Source organism: Convolutriloba macropyga, chromosome 6 (assembly GCF_964194025.1).
Source record: "Convolutriloba macropyga chromosome 6, txConMacr16.3, whole genome shotgun sequence".
Lineage (NCBI taxonomy): Eukaryota > Metazoa > Xenacoelomorpha > Acoela > Convolutidae > Convolutriloba > Convolutriloba macropyga.
In genome coordinates, this window is record NC_134473.1 from 74,297,943 (window position 1) to 74,316,798 (window position 18,856).

Here is an 18,856-nt window from a genome sequence, read left to right on the forward strand (position 1 = left end):
CATAATTGTGGATTTTTTTGTTAAATACTCAAAAACTAGTCATCTTCTTCTCAACTGAAGGCTTGCACGGTTCTCAAAACTTGCTAAAAATTCACAGCCTCAGTTTGGAGGTTACTAGATGATGGTAGGTTTCTGATTTTAAGAAAATTTCTCTAATTTACCTATTTGGTTGAAAAGTTAAAAATACAATGCTTGTTATGCGAATAAATCATTCAGCGGCCAAAATTTTTCTATACAGTTTTGCTTGGTTTTCGCTTTTGGTGGCATATAAAATGTGTCGGCCGATGATTTTTGTGGCTCTTTCTAACGCTTAGTTGGCTATTTTTAAGTTTTTTTGCTATTTTTGACAAATTCCGGATATTATTGATGTCTGTTCGGCTATTTTTGAATTTGTTGCCAAGACTTGTTTTTGACTTGCATGTCTTGGACACAACTTGCATTTAGAATTCCACGACTTTGTCAAGACATGCATTTGGACTTGCATTTTGGCCAGGAGTTGCACGTCTTATCGAGGACGTGCATTTAGGCTTGCATGTCTTGGCCAGGACTTGCATTTGGACTTGCACATCTTGGCCATGACTTGCATTTAGAACTGTACGTGTTTCCCACGACTTGCATCTAGACTTGCATGTCTTGTCCACGACTTGCATTTAGATTTGCTCGTCTTGGACAGGGCTTGCATTTAGAACTGTACGTGTTTTCCACGACTTGCATCTAGACTTGCATGTCTTGTCCACGACTTGCATTTAGATTTGCTCGTCTTGGACAGGGCTTCTTTTAGACTTGAACGCCATAGCCAGGACTTGCATTTAGAGCTCCTTGTCCTGGCCACGACTTGCATGTTCAGATTTGCGCGTCCTGGTCATCATTTGCCTTCAGACTGACAACTTTAAAAAGCGACATGATAATAGTTCTGAATCAGTTCTGATATAAGACTTGCATTTAGAGTGGGCCGAGTTGCCCAGTACTGATATTGACTCTGCGTTGTGTCTTGGAATAAAAGAAAAGTTTTGGTTTGTTATTCGTTTGAAATTAAAGATTATTTTCTATTTATGAGTTGTATGCTTAAGCTTGCAATTTATATTACCTAAACAAATATCAAAAATTTTCAGCAATCAATTTTTCTGCTCAATATAAAACATGTTTCACCATACGAAAGCAACGAATGCCCTTCAGGTTATATCTGGGGATCATCGCGTCAACTGTTCTTTTCCTCTTCTTTCAATTTTAGTTTTCTTAATTTTAGTTTTTTCTACTTCCTTTATATTACTGTGTTTTCTCACACGAGAAAACTGTTCTGCGAAATTATTGAATTTAACACCAATAATTTAAACGAAAATGACCGAAAGGTGGAAATTACTAAAATACAGTTCAAAACGACCACCCATTTTATTTGAGCCTCAGCCGCTGGGTTATATTGAGATTTATGATAATCAAATATAATTTGGTTTCAAAAAATACTGCAGATAATTTACTATGGCGCTCCGGTCGCAATTAGCTCTTCTTGGAATTAAATGTTTCCTTACACTTATCTCTTTCGTTATCGTTCTTGACGTTTTGAGACAGGGCATTGAAAAGAACAAAAGAAAGGACCATATGAAAGAGGCTAACGTCAGTACAAAAAAGGTTTGCTTTTTACTATTTTTGAATTATGGGTCGGATACTGGCCCGTCAATATTTATACCGGTTGTATTATTTATTTTTTGTTCTCTGATTTATTTTTGTGCAATTAGCCTCAAAACTGAGCGGTTTTAAGCATTCTTAACTTTACATTAAAGGTGCCAGATATTAGTCTTAACTCATATTCCGCTCCAATTTCTTTTCATAAAACATTATAGCAAAATTTTAACTATTCTTTTATGGAAACAACTACTCGAAGACGGCAAAAATCAAAGCGTAAAGAAAATCTGTTTTGAAAAACTGATTAAGATTTTCTGAATAATCATTTTGCTTACTAATCCCAGTAGTTTTGGTTGCCTTTTATTTGCGCCAATTTGTACTTAGCTGCGAACTGTAATTAATTTTTTTTTCAAAATTCATGGGTAAAATGGCTCTGAAGGACAAACGAAAGGTAATCAGTTAATCAACTTTCTACAAATATTTTGGATCACAAAGTCAATAAGTGTGTGGTTTTTTTAAATCTTTGAACCAGCGTATTATGAAATTAAATACACAAGTTTAGCTAATTTTAGTTAATTTGAATTTAAGTTCTTCAACCACAAATTTACAACCAAATCTTCCCAATTATGAAGATCAGGAAAAGGTTCTTAATGATAATCAGCTTCTCTGCTTTGACGAAGAAAGTGTTGTCTCTGTTGACGCCTTAATTAGAAAATTATTGTTTGTACAGTTCATGAATTTTTTAATACTCTTCGCTATGAATAGATAGTGTGTCCTATTTTGAACCAATTCTGAGAATGCAGCTGATGAATTCTAAAACAGTTGCTGCCACAGAGATTGCAGTTTTGAGATTAGTAGCAAAAAGTTTGTTCATTGTTGCGTTTATTGTTTCTGCTCTAGTGATCCAAGAATTTATAACCTTGCAAGAATCTTGCAAGCAATCGTGCAAGGGAATGCATACTTCTTGCAAGCATCTTGCAAGCTTCTTGAAAGATTTGAATACATCCTGCAAGATTCATGCAAGTTTTGAATAAATTTCGCAGGATTCTTGAAAGATTTGAATACATCTTGCAAGATTATAAATCCATTTTGCAAGAATCGAATCTTGCAATACTTTTAATATGCATGCATTGAATTTTTATTCTTTTTTTGTGACAATTGAATGAATTCCAGACAAACCTGAAATTAAATTATTAAATTATATTTTATATCTCATACAAAAAAACTTAATATCTTCAATTTTTGAATTTTTTTCACTGCTCTGCTAAAGGTGGATAAAAGCTTTTGACAAACATCTAGGAATTTATGAAGTTTATTTATGGAACAATTTCAAAAATACTGTTTGAGTACTATTTGAACATTTTCAACAGCTACTCTAACCCTTTTTAAATAAATATAATAAAACTTTTAATGACGTCAAATCCAAATTAGCGGAACAATTAAAACTGTGAAAAGTAAAATAGGTGAAAAAGCAATGCTCTTGAACTTTGATGACAACCCGACACATTCGCAACACTAATTTGCGTGATTTGTAGGTTTCGTGACGTTTTCATATATAAGCTTAGAAATGTTGCGCCTTTGAAATTCTAAACAAGAGCAATTCACAGTTAGTTTCAATTTACTGTGACCAGAGTGAAATCATAGGGAAATCAGAGAAGTTCAGTAAAAAAAATGCTGTGAAGAAACATTTTGTTTAACTTGACATGATCATAGTACGATAAGTTTCAACATTTTTTTTGAAAGATGTACTTAAGTACTATGATACTCTACGACTGGAAAAAGTTTGTCTTCCATCTGTGCGTTTTAAATTGACAGTTTCAATGATGTAGCCTACTAAATAACGTCTCTAAGAGACTGTTGGATTTGAGACATAAAAATCTAGTTTGAGACATAAAAAGTTTTTCGACAGACCTATGGAAAACGCCAAAACTTGGATAAAAATTTTAAGTTGAGGGCCGGTGAATTTAAGAAATGCCGGTGAATTTCTTGTAGTTTCATAGGAGTTTATCACCTCGAAAAACTCATGACCGATCTTAGGTATCCTTATAACCTTCATACTTATTATGCTTTCTCTTGCATTAGACCATATTATTTTGTAAGAGTAACAAAACGTAATTGATCTTATTTTTTGAATTATTCTTGTTTCTTGCGCTTAATATTAAGTTCCATTAGTTCAACAAAAATGTTCTGAAAGCAGCGTTAAGCAGAATTAGTATCTGACTGACCTCAAAGAGACCATTTGTGATATTGTATTGTAAATTGGGATTCATTTTTGAAAAGACGGTACACCGCAAAATTTTGGTCATGATGTTAACTTCTATGTTGTGAAATATCCCAGAAGACAAATCCATGATGTGAACTTTCCCAGATTTTGCACTGTGAATAGACTATGTCAAACCAAAGAAGATCTCTACCAGAAATAATCCGCTGTTAGAGTAATTATAGCTATCTTTGATTAGATGATGATAAATCCAAGCAGCCTATAATAAGATCCTTAGAAAGCCCAGTTCTCGCTACTTTTGTGCAACTCATGCTTCTTATGATCAGAGCAACTACCAGTCTTTATCCCATGACCAGACCGATTCATATACATGCGTCGTCAGATGTTTGGTTTACCTTTGGCCAAACTATCGTGCAAGCATATTACTTTCTTTAAGAAAAATACTTCATTTTTATCTTGTCATGCGGTTGGCTATAGAGTGATGTTCTGGGTTCATTTTCAGAGCCACCCTTAGCATGAGGAAACATCAACTTCAGCTATTCTGTTCTGCCTAACAAGGGGTTTCTTAAGCAACCATATAATAAAACTGGTAAGTTTTTTGGTAAGATTTGTTTGTCAATTTCTCAAAAATAAGCACAAATGATTAATTTTTAAAATCAAAAACGGCTTCATAACCATAAAGAAGGGTACTTATCAGTGAAAAATATGTTCGTAATGTACTTCGTAGCTCGAATTTCTGTTCTGTCAAAAAATTGTTCACGCTTGCCTGCCTGTATTGTAGAGCAACTTTGTCAAACACATACAGATTTTGCACCTAAACTTGTGAAAGGGCTCAAAAATTCTAGTGGGGGAGGGCCTTTGTTGACTAAAACTACACAGTCAAGTTTCCTACTTAAAGTCGAGGAAAAAGTATTTTCATGGTTTGATCAAAAATCTTTTCATGAGCATTTTGCATAAAGCTTGTTCTTCCCATTGATCTCTCACAGAAAAATTAACACGAAAGACACGAAATCTAATCTCAGCTCGATTGAGAATACCCTAAATTAGCCTATCAACTCTTGACTTTGATATAATTAAAAGTTTGAGAAACTGCAAAGAAAATAGTTTGAGAAAACTGCCTCACTCCTTCCTGGACAATTACATAATCGATTCCGATTTTTTGAAAACTTGTATTGGTAGTATGCTCGATAACAAAGAATGTTTTTAAAAACTTTTTGTAAGTTAAATTCAATTAGATAGTTCGTGCGTAAAAATGGTTTATTAAACCCCTTTTATTGTATTCCTCTTCAATGGTCTCAGTATAAGTAATTAAATGAATTTAGTACATACATTCTAATTTTGAATAGCTCTAAAACGATGCTGCAACAGGCAAATTGCTTCCTAGCATTCGTTCAGTACGACGCTTTCTACTCCAATTTGTTTAGTTATTCGAAGCTTGAATATTTGGTACTGAAAACAAGATTATTATTTATTATTTTACGTCGAGAATGGGTCGAAAAATAATATTTTGTAGTTCAATTAGGTTCAATTGATCACTCAAGCATATGGTCTTTTGATGGGTTGAGCAAAAGTTTTTTCCTAAGTCGGCTTTTTTGTACTGATGCACTCATTGAACCATTGAACAAGAAAAAACAGCACTGCACGAGATCACGGAATTCATCGTAGCTGCATCATATTGCAACAGTAAAAGATGAAATGAACCAAGGCAGAGTGATAGTAATGGTGTTCTTCCCAACCACGATGAAAATGCCTTTACAAAATGTCTCTCAGTTGCCTTTACAAAACTATGAAATATCGTTTTCAGAACGCAATTTTTTTTATCGGATAGTGGTTATAGCCAGACTACGTTAACGCCATTATTGAGCAATAAAACTCCATCAAAACTTCTGATGCAAAAACGCACGATTATAAAAAGACTTTTGCTCAATTCATAATACGATAGAAGCTGGACCCTTTTTTAGTATTTTGAGACAACCAAATGTTAAGCAGAAAAATTTGGGTTCTTTCCAATTATAGCCCCCCCATCAAATTATAGCCCCTCATTATTGTATAATTACCATGACTGGGAGGCTATAGATTATCTTACCACTAAGCTGGTGGGGGGGGGGGGGCTATAATGGGAAAGACCCAAAATTTGATAGGCTATTTGCGTCGAACACAGTCTTTGTCGAACATTTCATGGTCGATCATAGTCTTTTTATAAATCGAGGACTAAACTTGGGTAGCATTGACTAAATGATTAGAACCCAGGTCAAGGTCCCAGACCCAAGCCACCTCCGATCAGACCATCTTCAGACTTCTATCTCTGCTCAGACTGTGCCAGACCCAACAGATCTCTGATCAGACCTTAGTGCGACCATTTTTTTTTGCGACTTTTGTGCGATCGAAAATTTTTAAGGCGACGACTTTTTAAAGACTTTAAGGCGACAAATTTTTCAGTGCGACTTTCGTTAAAATTACCATACTCTGATCCAATTTTGCTCTACTATGGTGTTAGCGGAGTACAGTTTGCGAAATTAATCTTCAGATTGGAAGGAGCTCATCTTCATCAGAAGACTTCGACTTGCCGTGGGCTGAGCCATTCTTTTACTTAGATGAGAAGCAAGTTCCTCGCAATTTGCCCACTCAACTCAACATTTCCCACAAATGTCACGGAAAAACAGGTGGGTCAAGTTTATGAATAAAATTATGGATCTTATATGAGATAAAGATGGATTTTTCTGAGTTAGATCCGACTTCAAAAATTGACTTGTCAGCAGACCAATTATATCATAAAATATTGGTCAGCATCTGTTTGAAAATAATTATCTCTTTGTTGAAGTACTTGGCACGGTACAACAGGGAAAACTGGGTTACATGTTCTAATTGAGGACTGATTCAAATGTAAAGCCCGATGGCATTAAGTTTCTGAACAATTTTCGGAGAGCCTTTGTTTATTCCTAGAATACATGCGATTCACAGAGACCACCGAGGAGACGTCTTTATAGTATGAACGGCAATTACACAATGGTACCAAAAAGCTACACACAGCACAATTTGTGCGCTTTAAGCGTTACTTTTACTCAGAGAGATCGATTTGCGCGAAGGCGTGAAGAAAGACTTGAAGTTTTGTAGTTTTCATCGAGTTTTCATTCTCATTTTCTCTTCTTACACAGAAAAGGTAGTTAAGCTGCTTTGATCTTTCACTGTTTACCACGCTGTTGCGATTCAAAAAGTTCAATGTTCAGAAAATAAAAATCAACTCAGCTTAAAATCGACACCTAGTACACAGTATGCGTACAAACTATAGCAAAAATTGTATGCCTTTCAACTATGTATGCATACAGAATAAAATATTTTCAAGTTGTTTGGAGAAAAGAAACGAGATTTCTTGACAAGAAGAAAATACAAATTTCGAGTTTGGAAAAGCAGCCATTTGTGTTTAGGGGTACAATACAATCAGATGAGCGGACACTGTTTGCGACAATCAAAAAGTTGAATGCATTCGTTTACTTGGAAATTTTTACGCAAAATTACAAAACAAAATAGCATTCTCAAAATCTTATTTTTTAACACGATGATGTTCCTGTGCATCATCCTTCTATGAAATAAAGATTATTATTATTATTATTACTATTATTATCATTATCATTATTATTATTATTATTATTATTATTATTATTATTATTATTATTATTATTATTATTATTATTATTATTATTATTATTATTATTATTATTATTATTATTATTATTATTATTATTATTATTATTATTATTATTATTAATATTATTATTATTATTATTATTAGTATTATTATTATTATTATTATTATTATTATTATTTTTATTATTATTATTATTATTATTATTATTATTATTATTATTATTATTATTATTATTATTATTATTATTATTGTGATGATGAACCTTTTGGTTATCGATATCAGGTACTGTTGTATGTGTGTTTGGATGATGTTGTTCTTGTAAGGACTGGTCCAATTGGATTTGGGTTGGACTTTCTACTCTCGGTCCAACTGTACGGCTAGGCGTAAGGGATGGTCTAACTCTATAGGATTGCTCAATCTTGGCTGAGAAAAATACAACGTTTAACGATGAATTAAAGCCACGTTTTTATGCTGCTGATTTTCAGATAGCTAAATATACGTCTGCACACTAGCCTCTCTCGCTAACCAGACCAACCAAGTACCAGTCTAATCAACTGGATTTTGTAACACAAATGTGAACTTATTTACAACTACTTATTATATAACATACAGAAATACAGAGTTTATAGGTAATACATTTAATGCTTGGTTGCAGCTCCAGACGGAATATCACACTCCCCCAACTGGGGAACGAAGTGCTGTTCACAGCAGTTCGTCGAGTTTCAGAATTAATACACAGTTTATCTTTCCTCATTGAACTGTTGTTCGAATGTGTTAGGGGGACACCGGAGGGGTGGCGTAAACACTTGAAGTTCCACTGGGAGTGTTCTCTCTTGACGTGTAAAGAGAGGGTGCCCCGTCATCTCTTTGTGAGCTCAACTCATGTATGGGTGCAGATGGACATTCTTGGTCCACATGTATGGTTGCAGTCAGTGTGGCGTTGTTGATGTCGTCCGCTTGTATGATGTTGTTTTCACTGGTTGGATTGTTTTCTCCATATGGAGATTCTAAAAATACCACTCCTGGTTGCGTTTGTGTAGGTGGGGAAACAGTGCTTGGTTGATCCATATGGATTTGTCGCTCATCTTCTGGATTTTTCTGAGGTGCCGGAATGATGGAGATGGGACATTCTGGAATTTGTTCTTCTTCAGCGTTGGTGTACTGGGTCTCGTCTGTGGGCAGGGTGGACGATTGTGTAAATATTTTGTCGCTTGAGGATGCGATTCCTTTGAAGGGTAGTGTCGTGTCTGGGTCCGAGTCAATGTTGTACACTGCTGTTTCGTTGCTCTCTGTATCATCGATGAAGTGTACTGACTTGTTGTGGGCTTTTTGTTTCGAGTTGTTAGATTCTGGTGAGTAGTTGATTGCTGCTTGTTGGGCCATAGTGTTGAATGATGGCTGCTGTCTTGTCTTCTTTTTCGCTGGTGTTAGTGGTGGGGATTTGGTCGTGGAAGTTCGTCGCTTGGCTGATTTGTTTGCTGTAGGGGATGATGAGGTTGGCTTCCTTTTGGATCCTCGTTGTTGTTGCCGTTGGTTGGATTGCGCTAGTTGTTTAATGTTTTCGTGCGTCCATTTGGAGTTGCCTGGCATTTCACTCTTTTGTTGTTTGGCGTTGTTGCGTGCTTCTTCTAAACAGAATTTTCCTATTTTTTCCTGGTTAAGTTTATACTCTCCCACTGTTTTGCATGCTACCATGTGTATTAGTCGTGGTATATTTTCTGTTGCTATTGCTATGTCGTTTTTTCTGATGACCGTGTTTTTTCTTAGTGGTGTATCTACAGTGATGGTGTGTGGTGTGTAGTTTGTGATTGTTCCATCTGGAATTATATTCCATTTTGGTGACAGTGTTGGTCTAGGTTCTTTTGTTTTCCTTATAATTGTTTTTCGCGCAATGTTGCGTTTTTTTGCTATAATTTTTGTTGTTTTGTCGCCTTAGTAAAATGTAATTCGGAGGGAGTTATCTTACGTGGGGATTTCTGGCGTAGAGGTATGTTGTCGGATTCGTCACTTTCAATGTTAATGGGGTTGGGGTTTGCTGGTTCTGTATAGGCTATGTCCAAATTGTCCTCCGAGAGTCCATCAAGCCTCCACAGTTCTTCATTTTTCAGCACGTCGTGTTTCAGAATCTTCTTGTCTAAACAGTTTGAACGTAATTTGTTCTATGTTAAGTTTTTGTGTGATGGCTTAGTGATTATGTTCGATATTTCTGTGTTCGGTTTTCTACCAAAGTGTGCTTCGAATGGTGCAACCTTAGTTGTTGCGTTGGGTATGAATCTTATGTTTTCTATGTTGTTAGCTAGTCTTTCACTTAGTGTTGTTTGGGTCCACTTGGGGTCGATATCTAGAACTGCAAGTCTGCGTTTTATTGTTTGTATGAGTCTTTCGACCATACCTGTGCCTCGATGGTCTCCAACTGGAGCTAGTATTAGGTTGATGTTTTTGTTTTTGCAATATATTTCAAATTCTCGGGCCTTAAACGCCTGAGCTTGATCGCACCTGATGGACCTAGGTATACCATGTGTTTTGCAATAGCTATCCAGATAGTCTATAGCGGTTTTTGTGTCGCAATTGTTATATGTTTCTGCGTGCGGGTAACGTGGGAGTCTGTCTACAGTTACTAATATGTAATTTGATTGCACATTATCTTTAAATGGTATGGGTCCCGCAAAGTCCATTTGGACTTCTTCGTTCGGTTCGGATAGTACAGGTAATTGTCCTAATTGTGATTTAGGTATAAGTGGTTTTAATTTTTTACCTTTTTCAGTGCAGTGCCGACAGGCTTGGGCCTGGGCCACGATATCCGAGTGGATGTGTGGGTACCAGATAAGTTGCGCGAGGGCTAGCATTCCTGCTTGGCCGGGGTGTTTGTTGTGGATAGTTTCTAATACCAGTCTTTTTAGTTTGTTAGGAATGCCCAATTTATTGTCGTATATGAGGCAGCCAGTTGGAGAGACAGATAAATCTCTTCTAATTTGGTAATAGATTGGATTGATCGCTTTAGGTTTTTCCCACAAATTTTTTTACGAATTCAATGATGGGGGTGAGCTCTTTTTTGGATGCTTGAGCTATGAACTCTTCATTAAATTTTCTGTTGAGATTTTCTCGGTACAGGGGTGCGGGTTTCGTCGTAAGCTGTAAAGAGTGCTTCATGTTTACTTGGATCAAGGGGGTCTAGGCCTTTGCCTTTGTTCGAAATGGTATCTGTTTGAGTGGCCACGGATATTGCACTTTTTGTGGGGTTTGAATCCATTTGGAGTGTTCTCTCATTTGGGGCTCTAGGTCTTCGAACAATGGATATTTTAAAGGTTTCTTTCGTAGGGTTGGCCCTTGTGGTAATGGCAACTAAGTTTTTGTGTGGAATGATTTGTTTAATCTGTGAAATTGAATTGTGTAAGGAAACAAGCAACTGTTTGTCACGCGGTAAATGGCAAAAAGCGCTATTCTGAACTAAGAGAGAATTATTTGCTTTAATGACGTCATTCTGTTTACTTAATTGGCTGGTTGTTTTACTTGCTCCAATTGGAGCTAAATTATTTCTAATTAGTGCATGCTTTATTTCTTCTATTGTGTTAATAACAAAGTTTTTATCTCTTTCTGAGGGGGTTGGTGCCTCCGATGAGGTGTTTCTACTAAGATAATCAGCGAAGCCCATGTTTTTTCCCGGGATGTGTTCGACTGAAAAATGGAATGGGAATAATCGGTCTACCCATCTTGTGAGCCGGCTTTGATATGTTTTATTTCCTCTATTTTCTTTAAGTGCGCTTGAAAGTGCTTGATGATCCGTTTGGAGCGTGAATTGTGCACCATATAAGTAGTACTTGAAATGTTCAAGTGCCCAAACTACTGCTATTAGTTCTAGTTCGTTGGTACTGTATCGTTGTTCTAGATTGTTCAAAAATCTGCTTGCGTATGCAATGGGGTGCAATGCTGTGTGTACGAATTGTTCTAAGCATGCTCCCAGGCCCTTTTTGCTAGCGTCACATCTTACCCTTGTTGGGCATTTAACATCAATTAGTTTGTTTTCGGTTATAGCTTTAATCGCGTCTTTGATTTTTATAAATGCGTCCGTATGGATTTGTTTCCAATCTAGCTTATTTTGAGATTTTAGGTTACTTTTTGATAACAGCGGGCGTAGTGGTTCACTTAGTCTTGCCAGGTTGGGTGTGAGTTTTATAAGGTGGTGGATGCAACCCATAAATGAACGTAGATGTTTTAGGATTTTCGGAATTTCTATTTTTGATATGGCATCGCATTTTTGTTTTGTTGGGATAATTCCATTTGGATGGATTTTGAAGCCCAACCACAATAAGTCTGGTTTTGCAAATTCACATTTTTGCAATTTAATAGCTAGGTTTTCTTTGTCTAGAAGGTTTAGTACTTTGTCTAGTTTTAGTTCATGTTCCTTTAGTGTTCCTTTTGTTATTATTAATATGTCGTCCAGGAATGCGAACTTTGTGTTGATGCTCTCTAGTGTTTTGTCCATGGTTTTTTGAAAAGTTGCGGGCATGTCCGTTAAATTATAGAATCCATTTATGAAACGATACGTTCCTGTAGCATTGCCACCTAATATGCTGAAGTTGCAATGTTTTTGGATGTTTTGATCCAGGGGGATTTGGCTGTAAGCGTATTTTAGGTCAATTTTGCTGAAGAAAAATTGACCCGGATTCTGTTTCCATTCGGAGATAGAGGTTGCAACTTCATCTATTAAGTGGTCAATGCTTTGAATTTGATATTTGTTTTTGTGTATTGCATCATTGAGTTTTTTAGAGTCCAGGGCGATCTTTACACTCTTGTCGTGTTTTACCGTGCTTACTACGGGGCTTATGAAATGTTCATCCGAGCACTTTTCTAACTTAATAGTTTGTTTATCTTGTATTAAATTTTTGAGTTCTGCCTCTACTTTGTCGAGAGATGTAATGGTACTCTTCTTCCTTTTTGTTGCACTGGTTTGAAGTTTTCTTTCATTGTTGGCTTTGCTATGTGGTTTTTGGATTTCCCTAGTCTTGTGCATAGGTTGGGGTACTTTTTTAGTATCCATTTTATGATGTTTGTCTCTGTTGTGTTGTCAGTAATATGGAGTATTTTAGTATTTTCTTACCTTCGTTTTTTCTTGCAGTGAGAGTGATTCCGAGTCTTCGAAGGGTGTCTCTGCCCATTATATTGTTGGTCTTGTTGTCTACCAGGAGGATTTTGCAATCTGTTGCGAACCACGCCCCTGAACTGAGATCCATTTGGAGCACGCCTACTATCTTGATTTCTTTATTGTTGAAACATTTGAATTTTTCTTGTTCCTTGTAGGGCACTATCCTTGCTTTTTTGATTTGAAGTAATAGGTCTTTTGCCGTGTTTATATTCATGAATGTTTTGGTTGAGCCTGTGTCTGCCAGCCACGCTTTTTCTTTGTTTTTGGTTGACGTTGCTACCCAGAATTCTCCAAGATCGCTGTTGTTGAGGCACGTGTTCTTCTCCGTTTGGAAACTAGTTGGATTGATGAGGTTGACGTTCGCCCAATCTTCTGTAAGATCCCTAATATATAGGGCGGCTTCGGCGTCTACCTCTTCTGTTTGGTCTGATTCTTCCTCTGAGTGGATCGTTTCTGCTTGGTCCGAAGTGTCCTTGATGTGGCGTACTCTTCTTGTTTGATTCTGTCCTGGTCGTTGTGCAAAGTTATTTTGATTTCTTTTCTGGGGGAATGATGTGTTTTGTTGCGGTTGTCTTCTGCGTTCTGGCATTGATGGTTTACAAATGGATGCAAAGTGTCCTTGCTTTTCGCAAATTTTGCATATGGTGTTCTTTGCGGGGCAGTTTTGTAAGTGATTTGGGATAAATGGGTTTCCGCATTTCCAGCACGGTTCTATTTTTCCTGTCTGTGGTGTGGGAAGAAGTGGTTGTGTAGTTCTTCTGTTTTGCTTTATGTAGCTGACCTGATTCCAGGTGGAGGTGTTGTTTGACTTTAGGATTTCTTGTTGGTTGGCTTGTCCACGTTCGCGATTTATCGCATAGTTTAAGACGTGTTGTGGAGTTCGCACCTCTGACAGAAGATCCATTTGGATCGGGATGTTAATCATGTTGCTGATGAATAAATCTTTAATTATTTCTTCTTCTAGGTGGTCGAACCTGCAGTGTGAGCCGGCTTCCCGCAGTCTGCTGTAGAAATTCTCTAAGCTTTCATTTGGATGTTGCTTTGATTTGAATAGTTGAAATCTGTCAAATGTAATGTTCCTGGGTTGTGTGAAGGTCAGTGATAGCTCGTGTACTAGCTCGTGTGTTGAGCATCTGTAAATTTTGGTGTGTGGGTTTCTCTGGTGAAAAGTTCGACACGCTTCTGCTCCAAGGGAGAGGTATATTAGACTTTTTACTTTCATGTCAGCCTCATCCCAAGGGATTCTATCTACTGTTGGACCTTTCGTCTCTATAATTTTGCACTCATTTTCCCAGTCCACACGTCTTTTCTCGTTGCGTTGTTCTCTCTGGCGTGCTTCATCTTGGGTTTCGTTTTCGAACTCGTCTTCTAGAGTCGCCATGGTTGGGTAAAAGAGTTCTGTCCTTGATGGTTTTAGTCGAAGCAGTTTATCCACTTCAAGGTTGTGTTGGGCCATAACGGCCATCTTAAATGTTGCTAGCCATGTTGGCCATTCTGTTTGGGGATTTGCCCCTGATTCCCAAAAGTGATGTACTCCGATTGGAGATCTGCTTGTCTGCGCCATGTGATGATGGACCTTTTGGTTATCGATATCAGGTACTGTTGTATGTGTGTTTGGATGATGTTGTTCTTGTAAGGACTGGTCCAATTGGATTTGGGTTGGACTTTCTACTCTCGGTCCAACTGTACGGCTAGGCGTAAGGGATGGTCTAACTCTATAGGATTGCTCAATCTTGGCTGAGAAAAATACAACGTTTAACGATGAATTAAAGCCACGTTTTTATGCTGCTGATTTTCAGATAGCTAAATATACGTCTGCACACTAGCCTCTCTCGCTAACCAGACCAACCAAGTACCAGTCTAATCAACTGGATTTTGTAAAACAAATGTGAACTTATTTACAACTACTTATTATATAACATATAGAAATACAGAGTTTATAGGTAATACATTTAATGCTTGGTTGCAGCTCCAGACGGAGCATCACAATTATTATTATTATTATTAATATTATTATTATTATTATTATTATTATTATTATTATTATTATTACTATTATTATTATTATTATTATTATTATTATTATTCTTATTATTATTATTATTATTATTATTATTAATATTATTATTATTATTATTATTATTATTATTATTATTATTATTAGTATTATTATTTTTATTATTATTATTATTATTATTATTATTATTATTATTATTAGTATTATTATTATTATTATTATTATTATTATTATTATTATTATTATTATTATTATTATTATTATTCCTTTTAGTATTATTATTACTATTATTATTTTATTATTATTATTATTTTCTTCCAAAAAGAAGCGGGAAGTACTGAAATGGTCAGCAAATAGTCCTGATATGAATCCAATTCAAAATTTATGGGCAAATGCGAAGCACGAATTTTGAAAATAGACAGTTCTTTAGGATAATTTAGAAGAAAAACTGTCAGTAATGTGACTCAAATTTCGTTTGAAATATACTTGTCTGAAAACTTTATTAGCTGCCTATTGGTTATTACAAAAAAGCGTAATTAGCCGCTACTAGATTGTGATTTGAGCTCACAATGTTCTTTATATGATGTTTGTGCCGCTTTTTAAAAATCTTTTTGGTGTACGTAGTTTTTTGGTACCATAGTGCATTATAATTTTTCTCGCCAGTCGTTTGAGTGCAATCCGTTCTACATTATTCGGCTACGTTCTCCTAATTGGAAGCCTGGGTCTAACCTTCAGTTAAGATCAGCTCCGATTCAAACGATCTGTCAGAGCCTATTCATTTTGAATACTTATTCATAAAAAAAAATTACGAACCAGTGCCCCTACGAGTAAAGAGGGCCATTTGGCGACAAGGGATGGATTTTACTAATTGGTTTATACTATTAATTTAGTGTGGACTGATAAAAATTTACACTCTTACACAATTACCATTATAACCAAATTGAAATTATGATTATAAGAGTTATTTTAAAAATAAAAGTGTAAGGAGGCAGTTAGGATTGATCCTCCATCTTCCCTGTCGCGCAGCTAACTATCACTTTGTGCTTTAGCCATTGCGCCAACTGCTACCAGCTTTTAACGTTTCAATTTGGTTATAATTTTAATTGCGTACGAAATTTTTATCAGTTCACCATAAATTACACTCTTTGCAAAGAGTGTAAAGACCGTGTAGTTTTTTTAAAAATTACATCCTTACACTCTTTCCCCAATATATAGGAGTGGAATACGCATTACACCCTAATCCTCGCTAATTAGGGAAGGATTAAGTGTGAAAACTCGGCCCGGGAGGGGAGATCTTTAAAGGAATTAGCTCCATCGTGTTTTCAGTAGAGCCTTATAATAATTTGCTCCTAAAAGTTTATCCTTTAAACTTAAATCTAATAGTGCTTCCCTGCTGTGATGTTGTTCACTTCATCGGGAGCTTCAAGTGCGCATCAACGACTCTGGCGTCGCTTCTGAAGAACAAAGTGAACAACTGGGAGCATTACGATCCAAACAGTGGATTTATACCCTCCCCAAAGGAGCTGTGCTGGTCCAGAAAAAGTAAGTGATCTTTCATCTCACGATTTCAAAGGACGGGTGTATTTGTAACCATTTTCTCTAAGTGGGCTTGTCAGTTTTAGTGCTATACCAATGGGAGCTAGTGGTGTGAACAAAAAATTACAAAGTTAAAAAACGGTCAAAATTTATCATACGGTTCAAAAATAACAGAGTTTTGAGCACTGTTCGCTAAAAAAAAATTAAGCACTTTACCGGATAATGAATGCCAGGAGAATGACATTGTTTTTCGCAAAATTTCATATGTGAGATTGTTCAAAATATTAGAGAAAGAGTCAACTTCATTTTATCATACCACTTTTTGAACTTTCAGAAAAAAAATCAATTGTCATGTTTTTCTGAACGATGCATGGTTTTTTGAAACATACAGCATACACAACATCATCTCAGATTTTGAACAGACCTGTTGGCTACTTAAAAATCAAAACAAAATCAAAATAAAAAACTCCATTCTTCTGCAATTTTGTCTCACTGTAATTCTCGAAAATGTGTTGGAGCAGAATAAATTATAAGGGCCAGTTTCTGGCGCTCCAGTGATATTTTTGATCTTCGTTAGCATATCTTTTACTATTCTCTCCAGAAATTTTTGACAAGTTTAGTCTTTATTTAAATTTCTATCCTCAAGACTGACGTTTATAATTAACATTTTTGTGATTAATTCGCAGTAAATTGAGTTTTTTATTGTCCTGCCTTGAAGTCTGATACTTTGTTGAAAAACATTGTAATAAGCAGTGAAGGAGAGCCGTTTAATTGTCTTTTTGTGTAAACGCTGAAAAAAAGAAAAAAATATCACTTTAATTACAAAAATTTTGCATTTTTATCCGGCCTATCTCAGGTGTTTTTCAGTGAGCAAAAGCGAAACTGGCCGTACTCTTTCGGGAAATACTTATATGAGCAGTCATAAAAACTAAGTTTAAGTACGCGGTCGGATAAATGCAATCACCAGTGAATTATTACCCATAGATGCAGGTGAGTAAGTACCCATCTCTCAATGAAAAACTGCTTAATACAGCTATATTTTGACTACTGAAACGCTTTTTCTCGAGTTTAAACATCCATGAGGGTACGCAAGTTGTTAACCAATTTTGTTCGACACAAGTTTGCTTAACCAAATTTTGCTATAAAAAATATTATGAACTGTAGGATTTAATGGAATCAAACGTAATTTATCCTTAACGGCACCACCCGGACTAAAGAATTATGTTGCCGGCGAAACTTCCACATTCAATAAAAAAATTCTATTGACCATAAAACAAAATTTTCTACGGTTTCTTGTAAAATCAATCTGATTTGTAACTCTGTCATGTTGCTGAAATTTAAACTTATTCGACAAAATTGCAACTATTGTTGTTATTAAATCGAATCGGTAACCGACTTTTGGAAATAACTTAGTTTCACTGACTCAAACATGACCGATTTATCGGATATTGATAGTAATTAATGTTTTCGGGTTTATTTTTTTAGGTGAATATTCAACTGTTTCTGGAATAATGGTAATGGATGTGTCCAATTAAAGTCCACAATGTTATTTTCTTGCATAATCGCATTTGCGTACTTTACAACTCTCACCACAAAAAAGTTTGCAATATTTTGCATTTTGTCACCATTCCATCTTTTTTAATGAAACGTTTTTCCAGCTCAGCGAGTTTGATTACAACTTTTGTAAGACTTCTATTAATCTGTAATTTCGCAACACAATTTCACTGTTGAAACTTCTATTCAACATAATTGGGTCATTTCGAACAAGTAGAAAACTAATTGGAAACAAATTGTGCTGAAAATAGCTCTCTCGGAACGTTGCATTGATCAATGATCATCGCAGAGAACGTTGTATTGATTATCAGACGACTTCTGAAAAACAAGTAAGGACAATTTCTCTTTAATACTTAGAAATCTCGATGCCGAATTTTGCCAGATTAACAAATTAGACGATTTATTTGATTGGCAACAAAATAACAAAACCGAAAAATTCTTTAAATTTGGCATTCTTGGCTGTATTCAAATTGCGTCGACTGTACGTTCAGTTAACTTTTCTTTTTTATAAAATTGAAATAAGCAGAAGTTCTTCCTTTCAAGCTCATTTTAAGTGCCAAAATTTTGCCTCAGTGAATTCAAAATAATAATTGTGGTTTCTGCGTAATCGCAGTGGAACAGCATTAGGCCCACAGTAGCCTGTTTTCAGCTGCCCTTTTTGTAATTATTCCCCACATTTCAGAGTGATCTTTTCATGAGCAGCATTGCTCTTTTTTGGTGACTATAGCCACTTCTTTTTTGCGTCTGAAACTTTCACGTGGTACCATCATTGCAGCCAACATTGGTCAGGCTATGGTCATCGCGAAGCTATGGTTAAGTACGAGCTCATCCTCACACAAAACAGCATCACGGAGGCAGGGGATTGAACTCTCAATCATTGGCGTGTGAACCACACACCTTACCTCTCGGCTATCACGCCAATTTGTGTTTTTTTGGAAATCTTTTATTTCAGCAAATCTAGCTTCAATGGATCATGTTATCACTGAATGCTCGAAATGTAAAACACGAACAAGAAACGAAAAGCAGAAGAAAGTGTTGGATGCGTGCATTTTCTACACCGGAGATGACGCTGAAAGAATATTTTGCGACAATCCAGATGGGAGATTAGTTATGGTTCTG

General features: G+C 35.9%; 1 protein-coding gene across 1 annotated transcript in view; it reads left to right on the forward strand.

Annotated features, from left to right (window-relative positions):
• Nucleotides 1–1,064: 1,064 nt before the first annotated feature.
• The window catches only part of LOC142341413 (uncharacterized), a 26,304-nt gene continuing 8,512 nt past the window's right edge, over nucleotides 1,065–18,856 (forward strand). The window contains exons 1-4 of the mRNA XM_075392340.1: nucleotides 1,065–1,626; nucleotides 6,369–6,504; nucleotides 16,031–16,189; nucleotides 18,690–18,850. Coding sequence (XP_075248455.1) covers nucleotides 1,477–1,626; nucleotides 6,369–6,504; nucleotides 16,031–16,189; nucleotides 18,690–18,850 — 606 coding nt within the window. The 5' untranslated portion in view covers nucleotides 1,065–1,476. The remainder of the gene's footprint in view (nucleotides 1,627–6,368; nucleotides 6,505–16,030; nucleotides 16,190–18,689; nucleotides 18,851–18,856) is intronic.